Source organism: Borostomias antarcticus (assembly GCF_949987555.1).
Source record: "Borostomias antarcticus genome assembly, chromosome: 15".
In the NCBI taxonomy this organism is placed as follows: domain Eukaryota; kingdom Metazoa; phylum Chordata; class Actinopteri; order Stomiiformes; family Stomiidae; genus Borostomias; species Borostomias antarcticus.
This window is the reverse complement of record NC_140248.1, coordinates 3,086,035-3,111,372: the sequence shown is the minus strand read 5'-3', so window position 1 is coordinate 3,111,372 and position 25,338 is coordinate 3,086,035. Positions and strand designations below refer to the sequence as shown.

The 25,338-nt window shown below is 48.7% G+C and overlaps 1 protein-coding gene across 4 annotated transcripts; it reads left to right on the top strand.

Annotated features, from left to right (window-relative positions):
* Positions 1–367: 367 nt before the first annotated feature.
* Positions 368–23,764, top strand: rabgef1 (RAB guanine nucleotide exchange factor (GEF) 1; the record flags this gene model as incomplete). Of its 4 annotated transcripts, XM_084449981.1 has the most annotated exons (10): positions 368–546; positions 12,895–13,094; positions 14,811–14,900; positions 15,381–15,401; positions 18,343–18,509; positions 18,671–18,752; positions 20,993–21,125; positions 22,497–22,588; positions 22,792–23,048; positions 23,360–23,764. In XM_084449981.1, 10 exons carry the CDS (start codon positions 368–370, stop codon positions 23,762–23,764), a joined length of 1,626 nt encoding a protein of 541 aa, XP_084306107.1. The 4 variants fall into 4 exon arrangements, with proteins under 4 accessions (XP_084306107.1, XP_084306109.1, XP_084306108.1 ...); XM_084449983.1 differs by lacking the exon at positions 14,811–14,900; XM_084449982.1 differs by lacking the exons at positions 14,811–14,900; positions 15,381–15,401.
* Between the last annotated feature and the right edge of the window lie 1,574 nt (positions 23,765–25,338).

The window sequence follows — 25,338 nt, the reverse complement described above, 5'->3', positions numbered from 1 at the left end:
CTGAGGTTTCTCCCCCAAAGACCCATTCTGAGCCAGGGTAAACCCGGGAGGCCTGTGTCTACTGTATGTGTGATATTAAGTGTTGGAACCTACTTGAATACTCTGCCGGTTTCCCCGTTGCTAATGGGCCTAGTCCTAAAATGGGATGTCTGGCTACAGAGAACCAACATCTCAATGAAGACGTAGGAAAAGGAATGAATCAGCACGGAAATCACTGTAGCAGGGTTATGAAATTCTCAGTCTCCATGACGCCGTGTTCATAATTGTATACCATGTTACTTCCCCCTCTGTATTCACTTGTCATGACGACGTCGTCTCTCCTCACCTGCCAGCTCCTCGCCGCCGAGCGCCCCCGGCTGCCGGCGCCATGAGTCAGCGGGCGGAGCGCCGTGGGATTCACGTGGACCAGTCGGAGCTGCTGTGCAGGAAGGGGTGCGGGTATTATGGCAACGCCGCCTGGCAGGGCCTGTGCTCCAAGTGCTGGCGGGAGGAGTACCAGCGGGCCAGGCAGAAGCAGATCCAGGAGGACTGGGCGCTGGCTGAGAAGTAAGGAGGAGGGGTCAGAGTACACACAGGGAGGAGGAGGGGTCAGAGTACACACAGGGAGGAGGAGGGGTCAGAGTACACACAGGGAGGCAGTGTGTCCTTTCCTTGGCAGCGAGCATGGCAGGCTGGGATTGCAGTGGGAACAGGTGTGAGATCGACTTCCCTTTTGGAAAAGGTGACACTTACCTTCATTTGAATATGGCGCCAGTATCAATCTTAAGTCCTGAATCTACAGTCATGCAAACTGAAATACTTTGCCGCACCTCGTGGCGAGAGCTATGACAGTGGCAGCGGCGGTAAAATAATTATTACAACCCTCAACCACGAGGGGCAGCAGAGCACTGCTACAGTGTAGTAGGTTATTAGGCTTCTCTGACAATCTGGTTGCTGTTGCTTATAGACTACTGTAGGCTACGTTTCTCAGTTTAACCGGTCTGAATTGCAAACTGCTTTTTTGGATTAGCTACAGCAGAGACAGTAGCCGACATAAAATTGGTTATTTGCTATCATTTTACCAACTGATCGGACTTCATTCATTCTTTAGATTCTAACCCGGAAACTCAGAAATCCCACATTTTCAAGCCCTATTTTCAATGATGCAGTCAGAGTAACAACTTAAACGTAAACCTATTAAATATATAATCAATAAATAGCTCTAAACCAGTGAGGACTATTTCATTTCAACCCGTATTTATTAACCCATGATACATTTATTCGATTCAAGGCACGCACAAACACGGCTGCCCAAGTGGCACAATCGTTAGTGCAGCAGACTTGTAACATAAGGGTCACGGGTTCAACTGCCCGTCCTACTGTTTCAGGGATACCTTTAGAATTCTATTCAATCGTTAAGAAGGAAAGACATCATATTTTCTGTTATTTGTATTATTTGTATTATTATTATTATTATTATTATTATTTCATTACTTTTATTAAGTAACAACAATGGTACAGTAGCCTATCCCTCAAGGTCTGTAGCTGTGCACTTAATAAAATAATTGATGTCCTATCTATAGGAAAATCCCTATCTTCTTAATACAGTAGCTATTCCTAAACTCATGGTTTTGTCCTAGACTATCCCAGATCTCATAGGTTATTGTATCTTTGCTTAAGAAATCCTAACTATTCAATTATATCTCAAACAGTCAGTCTGCATTTGAATTGATAGTTTCTCTATCCTACTGGGCTGGACTATTTGGGGCATATTGCCAGGTCAACACTTATAACTGGTCAGGTGGTACTGTAGCCTAGGTGTAATGAGTTTTAAAGCGAGAAGCCAAGTAGAACGAGAGAAACAGCAGTAGCCTGGTTAGTTTGCTCCAGCTGCAGAGGACGGAGGGAGGTTGAGTGGAAAAATAGCCGGCCAGCATAATCAGTTTGTTGGCAATTCGTTGTTGATGCTGCCCAGTAAATGCAGTACATTTCTTTCATGGCTAGTTGCTATGGAAATCAGGACCGGCATCTATCAATCAAACCATGGAATTCAGCCCAACACCTGCGGCAGAGTGAAACATGTGAAATGGGGGCGCCCTGGTAGCTCAATGGGTTGGGGGCAGAGCGGGAAACATGTGAAATGGGGGCGCCCTGGTAGCTCAATGGGTTGGGGGCAGAGCGGGAAACATGTGAAATGGGGGCGCCCTGGTAGCTCAATGGGTTGGGGCGCGCACCATATAAAGGCTGGTCCTTACCGCAGCAGCGTGGGCTTGAATTTGAATTGCTGCATGCCTTCCCCTCTCTCTCTCTCTCTCTCTCTCTCTCTCCCACCTTTCCTGTCTGTCCTTCCACTGTCCTGTCCTAATAAAGCAGAAATGCCCTAAAAATATCTATTATTATTTTTAAAAAGATTTATGGAATGGAGCGGTCATCGCCAACAGCACAAGCCCTGGCTGGAACTCGCTAACGTTAGTAGTAACCTCCTCCCCCACAATCCATTAGCCCACGGGCTATAAAACACATCCATGCAGTTAATTTGAATATGAACAGGTAACAGGGGGAGGGGTGTAATAGTCCAGGTTAGTTGCTGGCGAGTGGTGAGCTAGTGTAGCACGTTGAGCCATGGAAGTCTAGCTGTAAGCTAGGTAATATGGGCAAACATATATCAACTGACCAGTTATCAAAATTAAATACCATCAAACAGGTTATGCTAGCTTGCTGTTTCCAAATAAATGTCAAGCTTGTTTGATTTGACTATGGAAGTTTTTTGGTGTCTGTATTCAAATGGCTATGCATTTTTCAATTGGCAATTCAATGTTTTATTTTGTCATGCCATTTGAAAATGCAAATTGGGATTGGATTTTCATTTTCTACTTCTGCGTGCATTATTTCACTCAATGTTAAAATTAAAATGCAATCGTGTGATTTGCAATTCCATTTTCGTGTACCAGTTATGTAGGGAAGTTTGAAATGCAATAAGGGATTGCATTTTCATTATCATGGAAGGTTTTTGGCCTCTTCAGGGCTCTAAGGTGAGACCATTTTACTTGCATTTGCGACTAAAAATAGTTTTGTGCGATCAGAAAAAATAATTTAGGAGCACACTGTGCGAGTACTGTTTCCAACTATTTCACTCGCATGTTTTGCCTAAAATAAATCCATGCAAATTGGATCAAACTAGAGTCAAAGTTTCACGCACCCGTATACAAAACTACAAGTCCCACAACTTTTTAATTTTATTTTTATTACAAGTCCCACGACTGCAACCTGCAACGCGCAGAACTCTTGTGATGACGCGGGATGACAGCTCAGCTGCCCTCACTCAAAACGACTGTGCAGACGCCGAATGCCCCTGACAGTAGAATGAAGAAAATGAAGCCCATTCAATCGTATTTTGCCCCACAAAGTGGAACCAAGGAGAGAGAGGAATTCGGTGAGGCTCGGGGGGAATCGAATCAACTGTTACTCAAAAATCGTTGTTTACACAAAGTTCTATTGATTCGATTAGATTCAACATTGCACCGTAGCCTACCAGTACTGGATCCACATCAAAACGCAATGAAATGCCGTTGACATCGGAAAAATGTTTTTTTTTCTTCTGAAATTTGTGTCATAATGATCCAATGACATGTTCCTTTGCATCTACATTAAATTAAGCAATTTTTGAATGTTTATTTGCGAAGATATTGGGCTTTCTTCCCACGTTTTTTCACGGCACCGGCAGCTATGTTTCATATCCCTGCCTAAGTTCGCAAAGCATTGTATGAATTTTCTGGAGGAAGCCCGGGGCCCTCGTCTGGAGCCAGGCCCAGACGGAGGGCCCGCATGCGAGCGCCTGGTGGCCGGGCTTACCACGGAGCCCGGCCGGGCCCAGCCCGAATAAGCAACATGGAAGCACCATCTCCTCCTCCATCGTCCCGTGGACCCACCACCCGCGGGAGGAATTGTCGGGGTCGGGTGCGCTGCCAACTAGGTGGCGGTGAAGGCGGGGGACACCGACGGACCGGACCCGGGCGGCAAAAGCTGGCTCTGGGGACATGGAACGTGACCTCGCTGGGGGGGAAGGAGCCGGAGCTTGTGAGGGAGGTGGAGCGATACCAATTACACCTGGTGGGGCTAACCTCCACGCACAGCACCGGCGCCGGAACCAAACTCCTGGATAGGGGTTGGACCCTGTTCTTCTCCGGAGTTGCTCACGGTATGAGGCGTAAGGCAGGTGTGGCTATACTAGCTAGCCCCCAGCTGAGCGCCTCTGTGCTGGAGTTCACCCCAGTGGACGAGAGGGTCGCCTCCCTGCGCCTTAGGACTGTGGGGGGGGGGGACTCTGACTGTGGTTTGTGCTTATGCACCGAACAGCAGTTCAGAGTACTCAGCCTTCCTGCAGACCCTGAGTGGAGTCCTTTTGGGGGCTCCTGCAGGGGACTCCAGTGTCCTACTGGGGGACTTCAATGCACACGTAGGCAATGATGGAGAAACTTGGAGGGGCGTGATTGGGAGGCATGGCCACCACGATCTGAACCCGAGTGGTGTTTTGTTGTTGGACTTCTGTGCTAGTCACGGGTTGTCCATAACAAACACCATGTTCGAACACAAGGATGCCCACAAGTACACCTGGCATCAGAACACCTTAGGCCGAAGGTCGATGATCGATTTCGTTATCGTATCATCTGATCTGAGGCCATGCGTTTTGGACACTCGGGTAAAGAGAGGGGCAGAGCTGTCCACTGATCACCATCTGGTGGTGAGCTGGTTTCGATGGCGGGGGAAACTTCTGGACAGACCTGGAAAACCCAAGCGTGTAGTGAGGGTGAACTGGGAACGTCTGGAGGAAGAGCCTGTCCGGAGAGATTTCAATTGCCACCTCCGGCGGAGCTTCTCAGGCATCCCTGTGGAGGTTGGGGACATCGAGCATGAGTGGTCGGTGTTCAAAGCCTCCATTGCTGAAGCTGCGGCTGGGAGCTGTGGCCTGAGGGCCATAGGTACCTCAAGGGGCGGTAACCCTCGGACACCGTGGTGGACAGCGGTGGTGAGGGAAGCCGTCCGACTGAAGAAGGAGGCCTTCCGGGTTATGTTAGCCCGGGAGACCCCAGAAACAGTTGCAGGGTATCGACTGGCCCGGAGGGCTGCGGCTTCGGCCGTGACCAAGGCAAAGCAGCGGGTGTGGGAGGAGTTCGGAGAAACCATGGAGAAGGACTTTCGGTCGGCACCAAAGTGTTTCTGGAAGACCATCAGACACCTCAGGAAGGGAAAGCGGGGGACCATCCAAGCTGTATACAGCAAGGAGGGGACACTGCTGACCTCAACTGAGGAGGTTGTTGAGCGTTGGAAGGAGCACTTTGAGGAACTCCTGAACCCGACTAATCCACCCTCTACGATCGAGGCAGAGCCGGAAGATGATGGGGGGTCGTCAATGTCCTTGGAGGAGGTCACTGAGGTAGTCAAACAACTCCACAGTGGCAGAGCCCCAGGGACTGATGAGATCCGTCCAGAAATGCTGAAGGCGCTGGGTGTAGAGGGGCTGTCTTGGTTGACACGCCTCTGTAACACTGCGTGGAAGTCTGGGTCAGTGCCGAAGGAGTGGCAGACTGGGGTGGTGGTCCCAATATTCAAAAAGGGGACCAGAGGGTGTGTGCGAATTATAGAGGCATCACATTACTCAGCCTCCCAGGGAAAGTTTACTCCAAGGTGCTGGAAAGGAGGGTCCGGCCGATAGTCGAACCTCAGATCGAAGAGGAACAATGCGGATTTCGTCCTGGTCGTGGAACTACCGACCAGCTCTTCACTCTCGCAAGGATCTTGGAGGGGGCTTGGGAGTTTGCCCAACCTGTCTACATGTGTTTTATGGACTTGGAGAAGGCTTACGACCGGGTCCCCCGAGAGGTCTTGTGGAGGGTTATGCGGGAGTATGGGGTGAGGGGGTCCCTACTTAGGGCCATCCAATCCCTGTACACCCAGAGCGAGAGCTGTGTCCGGGTCCTCGGCAGTAAGTCGTCTGCCTTTCCGGTGGGTGTTGGCCTCCGCCAGGGCTGCGCTTTGTCACCAATCCTGTTTGTGATTTTCATGGACAGGATATCGAGGCGTAGCCGGGGGGAGGTGGGTTTGCAGTTCGGTGAGCTGGGGATCATGTCACTGCTTTTTGCAGATGATGTGGTCCTGATGGCATCAGCTGCCTGCGACCTCCAGCACTCTCTGGATAGGTTCGCAACTGAGTGTGAAGCGGCTGGGATGAGAATAAGCACTTCTAAATCTGAGGCCATGGTTCTCAGCAGGAAACCGGTGGCCTGTCCGCTCCGAGTAGGAAATGAGTCCTTACCCCAAGTGAAGGAGTTCAAGTATCTGGGGGTCTTGTTCACGAGTGAGGGAACCATGGAGAGGGAGTTTGGCCGGAGAATCGGAGCAGCTGGTGCGGTTCTGCAGTCGCTATACCGCACTGTTGTGACGAAAAGAGAGCTGAGCCAAAAGGCAAAACTCTCGATCTACCGGTCTATCTTCGTCCCCACCCTCACCTATGGTCATGAAGGATGGGTCATGACCGAAAGAACGAGATCACGGATACAAGCGGCCGAAATGAGTTTTCTCCGGAGGGTGGCTGGGGTCTCCCTGAGAGATCGGGTGAGAAGTTCAGTCATCCGGGAGAGACTCGGAGTAGAGCCGCTGCTCCTTTGCGTCGAAAGGAGCCAGTTGAGGTGGTTCGGGCATCTAGTGAGGATGCCTCCTGGGCGCCTCCCTAGGGAGGTGTTCCAGGCGTGTCCGGCTGGGAGGAGGCCGCGGGGTAGACCCAGGACCAGGTGGCGGGACTACATCTCCGCACTGGCCTGTGAGCGGCTAAAGATTCCCCAGGCAGAGCTGGTTGATGCTGCTAGGGAAAGGGATGTCTGGGGCCCCCTGCTGGAGCTGCTGCCTCCGCGACCCGACCCTGGATAAGCGGATGAAGATGATGATGATGATGAGGACCAATGCACATGATGAAGTGTGTGGGAATAGTATAGTCTTCATTAGGACCAATGCACCTGATGAAGTGTGTGGAAATAGTAGGCTATAGTCTTCATTAGGACCAATGCACATGATGAAGTGTGTGGGAATAGTATAGTCTTCATTAGGACCAATGCACATGATGAAGTGTGTGGGAATAGTATAGTCTTCATTAGGACCAATGCACATGATGAAGTGTGTGGGAATAGTATAGTCTTCATTAGGACCAATGCACATGATGAAGTGTGTGGGAATAGTATAGTCTTCATTAGGACCAATTCATATTATGAAGTGTGTGGGGATAGTAGGCTATAGTCTTCATTAGGACCAATGCACCTGATGAAGTGTGTGGGAAAAGTATAGTCTTCATTAGGACCAATGCACCTGATGAAGTGTGTGGGAATAGTATAGTCTTCATTAGGACCAATGCACCTGATGAAGTGTGTGGGAATAGTATAGTCTTCATTAGGACCAATGCACCTGATGAAGTGTGTGGGAATAGTATAGTAGGAGAGGATGAGAGCTCCTATGGTGAGCAGGTTATTATTGTTTATTGTTGTTGGCAGTAGGCCTAATGTGTGTGCTGCTAATAAAAATGTGTTATTTCAAATTTTTCGTTGCGCTCCTAAATTTCTTTCTGTGCTCCTAAATTTGTTCATTTCTAATTAAAGGACAATGCTCGTTTTTGACAACCTGGACCTTATTTACGACATATTATAAGACGTTTGACTCACCGAGATCACTTTGGTGTAGTTCGGAGGCATGTAGAAGAAATTTAAAATCCAGCGCGAGCCAGTATATCCATGTAATGGCGGTGGTCGGGGCACCGAGAATGCAGTTTCTAAAAATCGTATTTTCTGCCGCGAAACGGTTGTTTTCATCAATCTGTCTTTATGAATTGCTAGTTGTGCTTACATAGAGCGTAGGCCTGTTGTGGTTTTTCACATGCCTCTGTAATATGATCTTTAGAAACGTCTTTAGACACGAAATAGCTTCCCCACTTGCTCCAGCACGCATGCGCACAGCATGCTGGAGCAACGATTGCGCGCTGTGCGCATGCGTGCTGGAGCAAGTGGGGAAGCTATTTCGTTGCAAAAGTTGAAAATGAAAATGCAAACCCATTTGCATTGCCACTTTGAATAAAGAGGCCAAAAACCTTTTATGAGAATGAAAATGCAATCCCTTATTGCATTCCAAACTTACATACATAACTGGTACATGAAAATGGAATAGCGAATCACACAATTGCATTTTAATTAATATTGAGTGAAATAATGCACGAAGAAGTTGAAAATGAAAATGCAATCACAATTTGCATTTTCAAATTACATGACAAAATAGAACATTGAATTGCCCATTGAAAAACATTGCCATTTGAATAAAGACACCAAAAAACTTCCATATTTTACTGCCTACATGGGCCATTCATTCATTCTTTCAGTCAGATACATGTCTACATCAATGAGGGGACTCTCACCAACCCCAGTGACCGAATCACGTTTATATGCTACGTTTATACACTTTTAAAATACAATCTGAATTGGACAATAACACACAGATGATAGCCAAGGCATTGTTTAAGTGGATTAAGCCGATTATTAGCTATATGAGCCATTGCGAACTGACTCATTCCAATAGATTGCATTTACAAATCCACCTAATGTCTACACTTCAGAACTATATTTCCCAGTCAAAATTAGAACTGGTTTCCACAGATTAAGAAAGCAAATGTTTGTTTTGTTTTGTTTTATTAGCAGCTAAATCTGAGGCGCGATCAAGGCTGTTTTTACAGCGGGGGTAGCTGACCAACGTTCAAAACAGCGCTGACCAGCTACATTTCAATTGATCGCGTCTACAAACCATCTCTCGTTTCTACGCTTCCTTAGAAATGACAGCAAAAAAGAGGATGTGATTTGCTACAGATCTGGATCTTGTCGAGGGGTCGGAATCTCATAAGTATCAGTAGCAACTTCAATAATAATGTGTTGCCTTCATCTTGCTTATAGACTATGTCAATATAACCTACCTAGTATACAATACGATGTACAATATAATACAAAGATACTAGTTTAAAATATAGACTGTTACTGCCAGACATTGAGTTTTCTTGCTCAACGACGCCTCCTGGCGGCTATTGTGCAACACTGAATAAGGAGGTGGTCTGGAGTGGTCCTGGATAAGGAGGTGGTCTGGAGTGGTCCTGGATAAGGAGGTGGTCTGGAGCGGTCCCTGAATAAGGAGGTGGTCTGGAGTGGTCCCTGAATAAGGAGGTGGTCTGGAGTGGTCCCTGAATAAGGAGGTGGTCTGGAGTGGTCCCTGAATAAGGAGGTGGTCTGGAGTGGTCCTGGATAAGGAGGTGGTCTGGAGCGGTCCCTGAATAAGGAGGTGGTCCCTGAATAAGGAGGTGGTCTGGAGTGGCCCCTGAATAAGGAGGTGGTCTGGAGTGGTCCCTGGATAAGGAGGTGGTCTGGAGTGGTCCTGGATAAGGAGGTGGTCTGGAGTGGTCCCTGAATAAGGAGGTGGTCTGGAGTGGTCCCTGAATAAGGAGGTGGTCTGGAGCGGTCCCTGGATAAGGAGGTGGTCTGGAGTGGTCCCTGAATAAGGAGGTGGTCTGGAGTGGTCCCTGAATAAGGAGGTGGTCTGGAGTGGTCCCTGAATAAGGAGGTGGTCTGGAGCGGTCCCTGAATAAGGAGGTGGTCTGGAGTGGTCCCTGGATAAGGAGGTGGTCTGGAGTGGTCCTGGATAAGGAGGTGGTCCCTGAATAAGGAGGTGGTCCCTGAATAAGGAGGTGATCTGGAGTGGTCCCTGATAAGGAGGTGGTCTGGAGCGGTCCTGGATAAGGAGGTGGTCTGGAGTGGTCCCTGGATAAGGAGGTGGTCTGGAGCGGTCCCTGAATAAGGAGGTGGTGGAGTGGTCCCTGAATAAGGAGGTGATCTGGAGTGGTCCCTGAATAAGGAGGTGGTCTGGAGTGGTCCCTGATAAGGAGGTGGTCTGGAGTGGTCCCTGGATAAGGAGGTGGTCTGGAGTGGTCCCTGAATAAGGAGGTGGTCTGGAGCGGTCCCTGAATAAGGAGGCGGTCCCTGGATAAGGAGGTGGTCTGGAGTGGTCCCTGAATAAGGAGGTGATCTGGAGTGGTCCTGAATAAGGAGGTGATCTGGAGTGGTCCCTGAATAAGGAGGTGGTCTAGAGTGGTCCCTGGATAAGGAGGTGGTCTGGAGTGGTCCTGAATAAGGAGGTGGTCTGGAGTGGTCCCTGAATAAGGAGGTGGTCTGGAGTGGTCCCTGAATAAGGAGGTGGTCTGGAGTGAATAAGGAGGTGGTCTGGAGTGGTCCCTGAATAAGGAGGTGGTCTGGAGTGGTCCTGAATAAGGAGGTGGTCTGGAGGGGTCCCTGAATAAGGAGGTGGTCTGGAGTGGTCCCTGAATAAGGAGGTGGTCTGGAGTGGTCCTGAATAAGGAGGTGGTCTGGAGGGGTCCCTGAATAAGGAGGTGGTCTGGAGTGGTCCCTGAATAAGGAGGTGGTCTGGAGTGAATAAGGAGGTGGTCTGGAGTGGTCCTGAATAAGGAGGTGGTCTGGAGGGGTCCCTGAATAAGGAGGTGGTCTGGAGTGGTCCTGAATAAGGAGGTGGTCTGGAGGGGTCCCTGAATAAGGAGGTGGTCTGGAGTGGTCCCTGAATAAGGAGGTGGTCTGGAGTGAATAAGGAGGTGGTCTGGAGTGGTCCCTGAATAAGGAGGTGGTCTGGAGTGGTCCTGAATAAGGAGGTGGTCTGGAGGGGTCCCTGAATAAGGAGGTGGTGGAGTGGTCCCTGAATAAGGAGGTGGTCTGGAGTGGTCCCTGGATAAGGAGGTGGTCTGGAGTGGTCCCTGAATAAGGAGGTGGTCTGGAGTGGTCCCTGAATAAGGAGGTGGTCTGGAGTGGTCCCTGGATAAGGAGGTGGTCTGGAGTGGTCCCTGAATAAGGAGGTGGTCTGGAGTGGTCCCTGGATAAGGAGGTGGTCTGGGGTGGTCCCTGAATAAGGAGGTGGTCTGGAGTGGTCCCTGAATAAGGAGGTGGTCTGGAGTGGTCCCTGGATAAGGAGGTGGTCTGGAGTGGTCCTGGATAAGGAGGTGGTCTGGAGTGGTCCCTGAATAAGGAGGTGGTCTGGAGTGGTCCCTGAATAAGGAGGTGATCTGGAGGGGTCCCTGAATAAGGAGGTTGTCTGGAGTGGTCCCTGAATAAGGAGGTGATCTGGAGGGGTCCCTGAATAAGGAGGTGGTCTGGAGTGAATAAGGAGGTGGTCTGGAGGGGTCCCTGAATAAGGAGGTGGTCTGGAGTGAATAAGGAGGTGGTCTGGAGCGGTCCCTGAATAAGGAGGTGGTCTGGAGTGAATAAGGAGGTGGTCTGGAGTGGTCCCTGGATAAGGAGGTGGTCCCTGGATAAGGAGGTGGTCTGGAGTGAATAAGGAGGTGGTCCCTGAATAAGGAGGTGGTCCCTGAATAAGGAGGTGGTCCCTGAATAAGGAGGTGGTCTAGAGCGGTCCCTGAATAAGGAGGTGGTCTGGAGTGAATAAGGAGGTGGTCTGGAGCGGTCCCTGAATAAGGAGGTGGTCTGGAGCGGTCCCTGAATAAGGAGGTGGTCCCTGGATAAGGAGGTGGTCTGGAGTGGTCCCTGGATAAGGAGGTGGTCTGGAGTGAATAAGGAGGTGGTCTGGAGTGAATAAGGAGGTGGTCTGGAGCGGTCCCTGAATAAGGAGGGGGTCTGGAGTGAATAAGGAGGTGGTCTGGAGTGAATAAGGAGGTGGTCTGGAGTGGTCCCTGGATAAGGAGGTGGTCTGGAGTGAATAAGGAGGTGGTCTGGAGTGGTCCCTGAATAAGGAGGTGGTCTGGAGTGAATAAGGAGGTGGTCTGGAGTGGTCCCTGAATAAGGAGGTGGTCTGGAGTGGTCCCTGAATAAGGAGGTGGTCTGGAGTGGTCCCTGAATAAGGAGGTGGTCTGGAGTGAATAAGGAGGTGGTCTGGAGTGGTCACTAGATAAGGAGGTGGTCTGGAGCGGTCCCTGAATAAGGAGGTGGTCTGGGGTGGTCCCTGAATAAGGAGGTGGTCTGGGGTGGTCCCTGAATAAGGAGGTGGTCTGGAGTGGTCCCTGAATAAGGAGGTGGTCTGGGGTGGTCCCTGAATAAGGAGGTGGTCTGGAGTGGTCCTGAATAAGGAGGTGGTCTGGAGTGGTCCCTGAATAAGGAGGTGGTCTGGAGTGGTCCTGGATAAGGAGGTGGTCTGGAGTGGTCCCTGAATAAGGAGGTGGTCTGGAGGGGTCCCTGGATAAGGAGGTGGTCTGGAGTGGTCCCTGGATAAGGAGGTGGTCCTGAATAAGGAGGTGGTCCCTGAATAAGGAGGTGGTCTGGACTGGTCCGAACGCTCCTCTGAAACTTTGCTGCCGCTGTCGTTGCTGCTCTCCCCAGGAGAGGTTTGCATAACTGTAACAAAGAGCTACAGACTTGCAGTTTTCCGATAGAACGTCAGACTACTTCTGAGTTCCCTTGGCCTAACTAACCAGAATAGACACTCAGTTTCCTGTATGTTTTGAAGAATGGTGACCTGATGAACCACATGACATGGTTCTCATTTCCCGTTTCTGAACGTCCAGAAGAGAGGCTCTAAAACAAGCTCTCAGAGGGGGAGACTCACTAACCTGACGCGCCAGATGGTTTCTTACACGCACTTTCAAAAATACTTTGCAAGGGGATTGGATGAACCATCTGTCTATCACTGTCTTATCACTGTGCAAACTTCAACCAATCAGATCAACTAACCATAAATCTCTTCTTGCTGTTGTCACACCTAAACCACCCGCCCGTAGTTCAAGAAGTTCCTCCTCATAGGACGCTGATCGGCCCGAGTAAATTTAACCCTCATCTCCTTCTCTCTCCCTCCTCTCCTTCTCTCTCTCCCCCATCTTCCCTCTCCCAGGCTGCAGAGGGAGGAGGAGGCCGCCTATGCCAGCAGCCAGGGCTCTCAGCCCCAGCCCCAGCCTCAGTCCCAGGCCCAGCCTCAGTCCTCCCTGGCACCCTTCTCCAAGTTCGAGGAGAAGAAGACCAATGAGAAGACGCGCAAGGTGACCACGGTCAAGAAGTTCTTCAGCCCATCGTCGCGGACGGCCCCTAAGAAAGGTACCGATTGTCCACAAGTATCGAGCTTCGAGGTTCGAATTTCCCGCCTTGATTTGGCTTTTATGATTGGGCCTCAGACTTGGCCGTTGAGTAGACAGAAGTATGCGCCTGTATTTGGTGGTGTTTTCACTCACACAAAAATCACTTGCATACTCACTCTCTCTCTCTCTCTCTCTCTCTCTCTCTCTCTCTCTCTCTCTCTCTCTCTCTCTCTCTCTCTCTCTCTCTCCCCCAAACATACTCTCTTTCACACACACTCTCCACCTCTGAGGCTGCTGTCTTGTTAGTCATCAGACTACTCGTCTTGTCAGCTCAGTGTGGCAGTGATCCCATGTGGCTCTGATGCAGGGCACAGCCAGCTCACAGGGCGATTGATCTAAATGGTATCCCCCCCCCCCCCTCCAAGCCCATTACAGCCTATTATAGCCCAGCTCAGATTTAGTCAACGCCCTCTGGGCGCCTCATCTGACAGCCGCAGCGCTTGGCTGGCTCTGACAAGCGGCCTGATCCAAAGGGCTCGGGCTGGAACGGTAAAGGGCAAAGGAAAGGTCATTAGGGCTAATTTTGGCGGACACCCACTTTGCCCCTTTCTCTCTCCGTTTAGCGGATCCGTGGCGTTTGATGGTTGCTGTGGCGGCCATTTTGTTTTTCATCAGTAGTCCTGGGCCTTGTCACATTGTGTTTTCGCTTTGTGGCCCGGGCTGCTGTGCTTCATTATGCCTTCGCCAGGCCGGAGGCATTTGGTTTCGGGTTGTCCGTCCGTCCAATGTTTGTTAATGCAATGCATCTCGGGAACGCATTGACGGAATTTCTTCCCCTTTGGTACAAATGTTCACTGGCACTCAAGGATGAACTGCTTAGATCACTGTGACCTCACAAAATGTGTTTTTGGCCTGATGAACACAATATCTCAAAGGCTTAACAGAATTTGTTCATATTTGGGTAAAATGTCCAGTTGGACTCAAGGATTAACTGATTACATTGTGGGGGTCAAGGGTCACTGACCTCACAAAAGGTTTTTTTGGCCTGCTGAACACGATATCTCAAGAACGGCTTGACAGAATTTGTACATATTTGGCCAAATATCCAGTTGAATTTAATTAGATTAATTGGATTCGAATTTGGTATTCAAATGTCAAAGGTCAAGGTCACTGTGACATCACAAAAGGCACTTTTGAACGCTAACGTTAGCAAGCTAACGCTAATCCTAATGCTAATGCTAGCTAGCTAACGCCAATTCTAACCCTAACCCTAATGCTACCTTTAGTTAGCTAGCATTAGTGTTAGCATTAGCGTTAGCATTAGCTAGCTAGCATTAGTGTTAGGCTTAGGTTAGGTTAGCAGTTAGTCAGGGTTAGGGTTAGGGTTAGTTAGGTCAACTGCAACTTGCATTGTTGGACGGAGGCATTTAGCCGCTAGGCGGTTTTTCTAGTTTTCATGTTTTCAACCGTCCATCTCCCACCCTATCCCTCGGTCATCAATCTCCCTCTCTCTCTGTCTTACCTGGGCCAATCAACACACATTTATCTATCACCATTGGTTCATTTGTGCCTCTGTTCTTTCATTGACATCCATTGTTCTTCCTGTCCACACCCGTTCCACCTTGGTCCATCTGTCCTTACCCCCTCTTTTATCACACGTCCACCCCCCCCACCCCCCCCCGTCTCTGTCCCCACTGGCCCCCACTTCAACCCCCCTGGTCCATCTCTTTCCCAGCCCCCTCTGAGGGAGAGATGAAGGTTCCAGGGGTGCGTGACTGGAGAGGGATCTTTACCCCCCCTTGGGAAATGGGCTCCCCCACTGAAGGTAATGGTTTATCCCGCTGGAGTGGATAGCCCCGCCTCCTCCAGCTCCTGTAGTTTTTACACCTTGTAGGAAATCCTGTGTAGGGGATTCAGAAACCCATGTGGGTCGTGTGGAGCTTTCCCTTAATGTTATCCCTTCATCCAGGTAGCATTAAGATGTGGCTTGAAGAGCTGCCAGTCAGCCTCACTGCCTTCCTCTGGTTTGCTGTGTGTGTGTGTGTGTGTGTGTGTGTGTGTGTGTGTGTGTGTGTGTGTGTGTGTGTGTGTGGTGTGTGGTGTGTGGTGTGTGGTGTGTGGTGTGTGTGTGTGTGTGGCCTATTTGACTTCTTTCTGAAATTCTCTGCATAGAAGTGTACCGCACACTAAACATGCTGAGCAATGTGAGTTTGTGTGAGTGTGTACTAGAACAGTCCTGTTTGCATTTCACCCATTATGTTCATTGTCTCACTGTACCCCCATCTAATGGTCATTGTAATGGCAGCGCTGGTGGCCAGGCTGAGAGGTGGGTGTTTGTCTACTCGTCTGTCTGTCTGTCTGTCTGTCAGCTTCCTGCCGTTCCGCTCCACTGCCACTGAGTAGACATCTTCTTCCTTTCTGTGTGTGTGTCTCTAGCTAAGATCTTCCTCTTCCCCTTGTGTGATGACTAGCCTGAAGGCATGGAATGGAATGGAGACCCCTCTAGTCCTTCCTTCCTTCCTTCCTTCCTTCCTTCCTTCCTTCCTTCCTTCCTTCCTTCCTTCCTTCCTTCCTTCCTTCCTTCCTTCCTTCCTTCCTTCCTTCCTTCCTATCAGTGTTAATGGAGTTTGAGGAAATGAAGCGATTTGTAACACTAATTTGGGACCAATCCCATTATTACCCCTGTAGTATTGTCAGTTTACCTGACTGCTTGATAATGACCCTGTCTACCACTCCTGCTAGATACTATAAGTTCCCCTTTTCTTTGTGTTCCTACACCAGATGAAATCGAGGGGGGGTATTATTACACCCGTGTACACTAGTCTGTGCGTGCGTCTGTCCATCACCAGAGCCCACCCCCCCGGGGACACGCCACACTTCATTTTTCCCACTGCCAAGTTCATGTTGCTTTATACATAAAAAACTATGCTTGGTGTCTCAGTAGAAGTAGTGGTCTATTCAAGGAGCCGGTCTTCTTCCTGAATCCACAGAGTTCAGAGCTTGAGGTGTCTAGTAGCTCTTTTGGTGCTCGTTCTAAATGGTAGGTAGGTATGGTAGATTCTCATGGGTTAGTATCGAGGTTAGGTGCATTATAGATACAATTATCATTAGTTATATTCACAACATAGATCAGATGCCTCTTATTTAAGTAGTTTGATTATGTTGGATAGATTATATATAGTATAGCTTGGTCATATTGTGTCCGACCGTGAGGCAGGTAGTCATGTCCTTTGGTGGGGAGTCTGTGGGGAACAAGCCTTTGTCTCGCAGTGATGTAGCTTTCAGTACTGTACGCATTCAAAAACACATGGCGTGTGAATAAGGGTGTGTGCTCTAGGAAGAACAAACCTTGCTGAGAAGGGTGAATAAACTATGAAGTATAGGAGCTTATCACACCAGGGCTGCGATGGCGCTCATCTGAGCCATCACAATCAGGTTTATTTTCGCTGAGTAGGTTAACACCTACGGTGATTTCAAGGAAGGGAGTAAGCAAGCATCCAAGTAAAAAGCTCACAAGTCAACAGGAGGATATGCGAAAGGCATGGGCAATTTTACCAAATAAAGCCAAAAGCAAACTACCTATCCCATCTTTAACTGTGAGTAGGACTACTCTAGCATTGGGGCATCACATCTTCACCATAGTGAGGAATGAACTAGAGTCTAGACTAGAGTGAAGCAAACTAGTTTTATCACAGAGGGAGGTGTGGATAATATTGCTGATGCAGTTGAAACTAGTGTGTTGCCTGCTGTCTCTCATCAATTAAGGTACGTAGCTGGCTGACAAAAGTGGCAATTCATGTAAAATAATATCCTAAGATACTGTAATGTTAGCTGTAGCCACAGAAGCTAGCTAGCTGGCTACGCTAGGTTTTGCTAGGCTAACTAGTTAGCCAGCTTGATAGTAGAAGCTATTGTATCGAACAGTCATTGGAACTAGAGCCGTTATGAAATCCGTCTAAATGTTTAGTGCTGAATGAGACGAGTGAGAGAGAGAGGAGGCGGGCTCATGTGTGGGTCAACTGCCTGGCTATCAGAGAGACCCATCGGGGAGGAGAAGAGAGCACAGCAATAGTACAGAAAATTTGTGTATTGTAAAAAAGTATTGAAACCATTTCAAATACAATATAAATAGACCCAATGAATCGATGATGAAATTCGTTGACATCTATTTTTATAATCGAATTCTATATATAATAAAATTCAAATTTTATATTGCATTACCCCAAAAGCACAGTTTTTAGTTCCTATTACGCTGAACTTTTGAGTAAAGGAACAAGTGTTCGGACATTTCACATGTGCAGGAACCGTCTGAAATGTTAACAGTCACCTTTATGGGCAAATATGTGCAATAACATTAGCCTATATATACAGTATACAGCTTACAATTGTGATCAGTAGTCTGCTGTATGCATAATTGCAGATGCTTCGAATGAGATGTTACCTTAAAAACACAATAGAAGTCTGAAGTGTTAACAATGAACTAATAAGTTAAAATGCATGTTAATAGCAGCATTATCACCATGAACAGTAGATTATCATACCATCTTATTGCATGGCCTTTTTTTACGTACTCATTTTATTTTTAATTTTTTGTCGTACAGAAAGTTAAAATCAGTTGATATTCTACTACTATTTTAATCACTGATATATTCACTACTTTTGAATAAATATATACATTTTAGACTAAAACAAAACTATGATGGGCATATGCCAGCTCTATGGATAAATGGTAACCAGAAAAGCCCCACTCCACTTACACATTCAACTGTATGCTGACGACATGCATGATGGGTGGGGGACGACAGGTTCGCTGTGCTCTTGTTTATCCTAGTATTGATTTGGCCTCATGACTATACAGTAGATAGGGTGGCTGGTGAGTGTGAGATCACCATAGCTGATGTCACAGTGTGAGAGGTGAAGCTAACAGAAACAACATCATGCTTTTCCTTTCAAGACCTGGCAAAAAAGGTGATAAAAATAATCAAATCCTATGAACTTTTGTCATGTTCTGGCGTCCTGTTGAGTATTTCAAGCTGTTTTTCTGACGTCATTATTATTATCTATGAGTTTTCAGTCTGTCCTTTCATTGGTTTACTTACTTACACCTAGCATAGTATGTCTAGGGAGTTCACCACCCTCAGGCTAGGTCTGTTGGTCAGTTATTGTACTGTAGGCACTGTAGCTAGTGAGTGATGAGGAAGGCAGCCAAAGCCAACAGTAATATGAGTGTTGAGTTGACCCCTTGTGTGCCCCCCCCCCCCCTACAGAGAATCAAGAGGGCAAGACTCCTAGCCCCTCCATCAGCCGACAGTCCAGCATCGAGACGGACCGCGTCTCTCGGGACTTTGTGGATTTCCTGAAGACCCTGCAGAAGCCGGGCCGGGAGGTGCACAAGCAGAGCCGCGCCTTCATCGACAGCATGGCCAACAAGAAGGTGTGCTGCTCTCCCTAACCGCCGTCGGCTCCTTTCATGAGCTGACACACTTTCTTATCACCTCATTACCTGCTCTGGTCAACAGGTACTAAATAATACTTTAGTTCAACTTTCAACTTCTTCGTTCCTAGGTTAACCCTTTGACCTTTTTGTCCTCTCAGGACCTCAGTGCTGACGAGTTATCGGAGTGCGTCCAGGACTTCTACCAGAACATGTCCGATCGCCTCATGATTCAGTTGAAAGGTGAGATTCATCATTGTTACTATGACATACTGTCTATGGCCGGGTTTCCCGAACGAGTTAAGAAGCACTTAACTCCAAAGTACTTCTTCTCCCATGCAAAGGGTTGCTTAAGAATGGTTCCTTAAGAAGGTTCTTTATCGGGAAACCCGGCCTATATCGTTTCACTAAACTGACGGAGCTTTGTAAGCAGATTCATTTCTCAACATACTAAAGGAATTTTTACTTTGACTAGTCTAAAAACAGGATTCCCAAGTTTCTACAACAAGTGCTAGTTAGAAGAATTGAGGATGTTTCTCAAACTCTGCAAGTTAAGATGCATGACTATTCTTGATGTTTCCCAACCACTCAATTTGCACGCGTTGCGCAGGGCTGTCACACTCTCCTTTGTTTGCCAGTGCAAAACAGTAGTTCAGCCTGTCCTTACAGCTTATTACTCAGCAAAGATATCAATGTGATTTATTTTGTTTAATTGAAGAAGAGTAGGCTATAGCCTGTAATGTTTCAGTGGGCTAAAACTAGATTTCACATAAAGACCCCGGATGTCAGAGAGGGCAATAACGTTCGAAGGCAAATTTATTCAAACATTGGTCCACAAAGAATGATGCAAATAATAAAGTGAAAGAAATAATAGCCTACTGTGCAAAAAATAGCCTAGACGAATTGTAGATTCATGAAAGTGTTGTATATATGTATAATGTTTTATATGGACCTGTGTGTCTGCAATAGGCCTCAAGTTCCTCTATCTTTCTAACCAACATTCAGCGGAAGCCAATTTTAACTCGTTGCGCATCTCGCTTCAAGTCTGGTTTGGCTATTTAAAACACGGAATACTTTGTGACAGTTGCTTGGATGTAACTAGTATGCATAAACCTATGTTTTGTGAATTTAATGGTCTGCCTCCTTCAGAGTTCTACTCGGCAATTAGGCTGTGAAAGCGAGAGCGCCTCTTGGAATCTAATCATAACCTATTGTTGCACAGATTTCCGTCACATCTTGACTTTCACAAACCAAATGATTAGGCTACATTAATTAATATGACCACACTTTAGTGGCAATGTGCTATGCAACCCTGATCATTGAATAGCATAAGTTAAATTACTATAATATTAAAGACCGCGGATGTCAGACGATAAGCGCCAAATCCGGAGCTCCCATACAAAAGGAACGCAGCATAAACAATAGGGATTGCGCAGATGAATGAATGAGGTGACTAATTAATTAATTCTTTTTATAAATCTTTTTATTTTTATCTAATTCTATTATATTCCGTTTAATCGACTATTATTTCTTAAACGACTGGCAAAAGCTGCACCGTTTAGTCGTTTAAACGACTAGTGGCGCACATCCCTAGTGTCTAATGGCTGTGAAGACTGAGATATCCACTGTAAACATACTAGTCAAAATGTGGCAGTGAAACTACCGTCGTTCACGGGGCCACTGAGGACAGTGGGAAGGATATTGACCAATCACCATGCTCGCCATGTTCTGAAGCTCCTACTGTATAGACTAGCAGGTCCAAACTAGGGTTGCACATTTCTAGGAATTTCATTAATGGATAACTGTTAACCTTAACAAACGATAGTCGAGTAATTGATAAGAACGTCCCGCGCCGGACTGCGCTTTGCTCGCTTAATTTTTTTTAATCATCTTTCGCTGTGTCATTTATCAGCAATTATCAGACCTTCTCAAAAGTGCTAGTTTTGTCAACGTTTTGATCTGAACCATTGTATATGATCACAAGTAACCTTAAAACAGGGCTAAACATGCATTTTCCCTTTACTACTCCTTTAAATGTGTTAAATAAAAATGTATGCAAATTAATCGTATTACCAAATTTGAACCCAATTTCCTCTGGTAATTCCAAATGCGAGTGTTTGCCAGGCTGAATGACTGAATGGATGTGAAACCTGGATCAGTTATTTGTGCGTTTACAAGCCTTTCAGTATCTAATTCAGCCAGGTAAACCCTCTAGTAAACACTCGCTGAGATAACACCATGACTGAGGAGACATGCCCCCCTGTGAGGAATAACACATCTGGCTTGAAAAAGCTTCCATGGAAGTTTAGATAAAACCAAAGTTGTGTGCACATATTGCTGTGATGAAACTGTCTTTCCACCGAAGCAAGTTGAGTAAAAGAAAAGCTTCCAGATGGAAGTGTAGATAAAACTGAAGTTGTGTGTAGATGTAAGATAAGTTGTGTAAATAATAATAATTTATAATATATTTTTTTCCTTCCCAGGCTCGTCGGAGGGTGTAGAGAGGGTGATGGACCAGGTGGAGAAGTACATCATGACTCGGCTGTACAAGAGTGTTTTTTGCCCGGAGACCACAGATGATGAAAAGAAAGATCTGGCCACTCAGACCAGGATACGGTGAGTCTACCTCTGAACACTCAGACCAGGATACGGTGAGTCTACCTCTGAACACTCAGACCAGGATACGGTGAGTCTACCTCTGAACACTCAGACCAGGATACGGTGAGTCTACCTCTGAACACTCAGACCAGGATACGGTGAGTCTAGCTCTGAACACTCAGACCAGGATACGGTGAGTCTACCTCTGAACACTCAGACCAGGATACGGTGAGTCTACCTCTGAACACTCAGACCAGGATACGGTGAGTCTACCTCTGAACACTCAGACCAGGATACGGTGAGTCTACCTCTGAACACTCAGACCAGGATACGGTGAGTCTACCTCTGAACACTCAGACCAGGATACGGTGAGTCTACCTCTGAACACTCAGACCAGGATACGGTGAGTCTACCTCTGAACACTCAGACCAGGATACGGTGAGTCTACCTCTGAACACTCAGACCAGGATACGGTGAGTCTACCGAGCTCTGAACACTCAGACCAGGATACGGTGAGTCTACCGAGCTCTGAACAACACGTCGGTGTGGATGATGGTTGTGGCACCTAATCACCTAAAATGTTGAACTATTTGCCTGATTCTGAGGGTATGTGATATGTCTACCCAGTCACTTTGGTGCTGTTGATGTGATGTAATGTGTCTGCAGGACCATGTCACTGTGACCTGAAGGGTTTATAGCTTGGGTGCTTTTGTAACTGAGTGCCTGGGCGTTTGTGTTGTCACTCGGTATTTGCGACTGTGGGTGTGTATATATTTCTGTGTTATATATCATGTACTTATTTGTAGGTTATGTACCTAGTTGTTTTATCTTGAAACGATCTGTGTGCTGTCTTGGCCAGAACTCCCTGGAAGAAGAGATCCTGTATCTCAATGGGATATCTCCTGGATAAATAAAGGATAAATAACATTTTAAAAACTAACTCTCTCCTGCACACTGTCCTGAAGACGGTCATATAGTGACCTGAGGACTGGACATATTGACCAGGGAGTCCGAATTTTCCTCACCTGATAAAGTTTAAGCTCTAAACTATTATATTTATTAGCTAGCTATATATTAAGAATCAGTCGTCTCTCAATGGAAAAATGTTTCGATAGACTCGTTTTAAACCATTTCTTCACATTTCTGCATGAAAGATCACAAGATCCTCCAAGCCACTTAATGATGCGTCCAGTCTTATTATCCACACAGAGTCAAAATGCTCTAGCTAATTAGACTGAGCAAAAGATGATGATTTTAAAGAAACACCTAAACGTGTGTGTGTGTGTGTGTGTGTGTGTGTGTGTGTGTGTGTGTGTGTGTGTGTGTGTGTGTGTGTGCGCGCGCGCGTGTGTGTGCGCGTGTGTGCGTGTGTGTGTGTGTGTGTCACAGGGCCCTACACTGGGTGACCATCGAGATGTTGTGTGTGCCCGTGGATGAGGAGAACCCAGAGGTGTCGGACAACGTTGTTAAAGCCATAACAGGTTACCCCTCCTTAGCTACGCTTTTAAAGCCACAGAACAAAGCACAGAAACAAAGCACTTTCAAATAAACATGTTAGACACTTTCAAATAAACATGTTAGTGTGTGTGTGTGTGTGTGTGTGTGTGTGTGTGTGTGTGTGTGTGTGTGTGTGCGCGCGCACTTGCGTGCGACGTGCGTACGTGTGTGTGTGTGTGTGTCGTAGACGTCATCGAGATGGACTCCAAGCGGGTGCCACGTGACAAGCTGGCGTGCATCACGCGCTGCAGCAAGCACATCTTCAGCGCCATCAAGATCACCAAGAAGGAGCCGGCGTCGGCGGACGACTTCCTGCCCACGCTCATCTACATGGTGCTGAAGGCCAACCCCCCCCGGCTGCAGTCCAACATCCAGTACATCACGCGCTTCTGCACCCCCAGCAGGCTGATGACCGGCGAGGACGGATACTACTTCACCAACCTGGTGTGTGGGAGAGCGCTGTGTGTGTGAATCAACTCATGAATGAGAAGAAATAACAGTGTAACCCTCTCTCTCTCTCTCTCTCCCTCTCTCCCTCTCCCTCTCCCTCTCCCTCTCCCTCTCCCTCTCTCCTTCTCTCCCCCCCTCCCTCTCTCTCTCTCTCTCCCTCTCCCTCTCCCTCTCTCTCTCTCTCTCTCTCCCCCCCTCCCTCTCTCTCTCTCCCCCTCCCTCTCTCTCTCCCCCTCTCTCTCTCCCTCTCTCCCCCTCCATCTCTCTCTCTCCCTCTCTCTCCCTCTCTCTCTCTCCCTCCGTAGTGCTGTGCTGTAGCGTTTATAGAGAAGCTGGATGCCCAGTCCCTGAACCTGAGCCCGGAGGACTTTGAGCGCTACATGTCCGGCCAGGCCTCCCCCCGTCGGCCCGAGTCTGAGGGAGACCCGGTCCGGGGGCCCGAAGCCTCCAGCCCCGCCCTGGCTCAGGTCTACCAGAACCTGGAGCTCCTCTCGGGCCTGGGGAGCCGGCAGGACCGTGTCCTGGAGGGGGCTCGGAGCCTGCAGAGTGACCTGGTGAACTGGCAGGAGAGCGTGGAGCGTGAGGTACAGGAGATCCTAGAGAAGTACCCGCTGGACATCCACCCGCCCGCCCCCTCCGCCATCGACTCGGACAACGTGGAGAACGACCGCCTGCCGCCGCCGCTGCAGCCCCAGGTGTTCGCTGGGTAAGGTAGTCCAGCCACGTGGGTCCCTGTTGGCGCTTCTGGAACTGACGACCACCATAGCTATTGATGGCGGCGGGGCTCTCAAAGTGGCAGTCCTCCCGCCCGTCCCAAGTCATTGCTGCTAGCCTCATGTTCTCGCATAGTAAAGCCTGGGCTACGTTCAAATTAAGCACCTGGGCCCTCACCCAGCACGTTAGACACCTATTCACAGGTCTGAGGGACACAGTCGGAAGACTTGAGAGGTGCCGTTTGTTCCATTCAAACTCCCACTGACCTGTGCACAGCGCTGCGTGCTAAGGTAAGGAGTCAGGGACAAAAATGGGACGGGGCCGTAGTGCCCTGCATGCATACACTCCTCTTATACTTTAGCAACGATCTCTGGCTCAAACGGCTGCTCTGTGATTTGGCATTGGTCCCTAGTCCTCATTCCCCACCCCCACACGCCCTCTCTACGACACTAACCCTCCCCCCCACACGCCCTCTCTACGACACTTAACACTCCCCCCCACACGCCCTCTCTACGACACTAACACTCCCCCCCACACGCCCTCTCTACGACACCAACACTCCCCCCCACACGCCCTCTCTACGACACTAACACTCCCCCCCACACGCCCTCTCTACGACACCAACACTCCCCCCCACACGCCCTCTCTACGACACTAACACTCCCCCCCACACGCCCTCTCTACGACACCAACACTCCCCCCACACGCCCTCTCTACGACACTAACCCTCCCCCCCACACGCCCTCTCTACGACACCAACACTCCCCCCCACACGCCCTCTCTACGACACCAACACTCCCCCCCACACGCCCTCTCTACGACACTAACACTCCCCCCCACACGCCCTCTCTACGACACTAACACTCCCCCCCACACGCCCTCTCTACGACACTAACACTCCCCCCCACACGCCCTCTCTACGACACTAACACTCCCCCCCACACGCCCTCTCTACGACACTAACACTCCCCCCCACACGCCCTCTCTACGACACTAACACTCCCCCCCACACGCCCTCTCTACGACACTAACACTCCCCCCCACACGCCCTCTCTACGACACTAACACTCCCCCCCACACGCCCTCTCTATGGCACCAACACTCCCCCCCACACGCCCTCTCTATGACACCAACACTCCCCCCACACGCCCTCTCTACGACACCAACACTCCTCTTCTACACTGCAGACGGTACGGCCTCACATTACTACTCCAGCGCTTCAGTACGGCCTCACATTACTACCCCAGCGCTTCAGTAGGGCCTCACATTACTACCCCAGCGCTTCAGTACGGCCTCACATTACTACCCCAGCCTCACATTACTACCCCAGCGCTTCAGTACGGCCTCACATTACTACCCCAGCGCTTCAGTACGGCCTCACATTACTACCCCAGCGCTTCAGTACGGCCTCACATTACTACCCCAGCGCTTCAGTACGGCCTCACATTACTACCCCAGCGCTTCAGTACGGCCTCACATTACTACCCCAGCCTCACATTACTACCCCAGCGCTTCAGTGCGGAGGACAGAGGTATTTTTTAGATAAATGCAGAACTTGGGGAAATGCTGA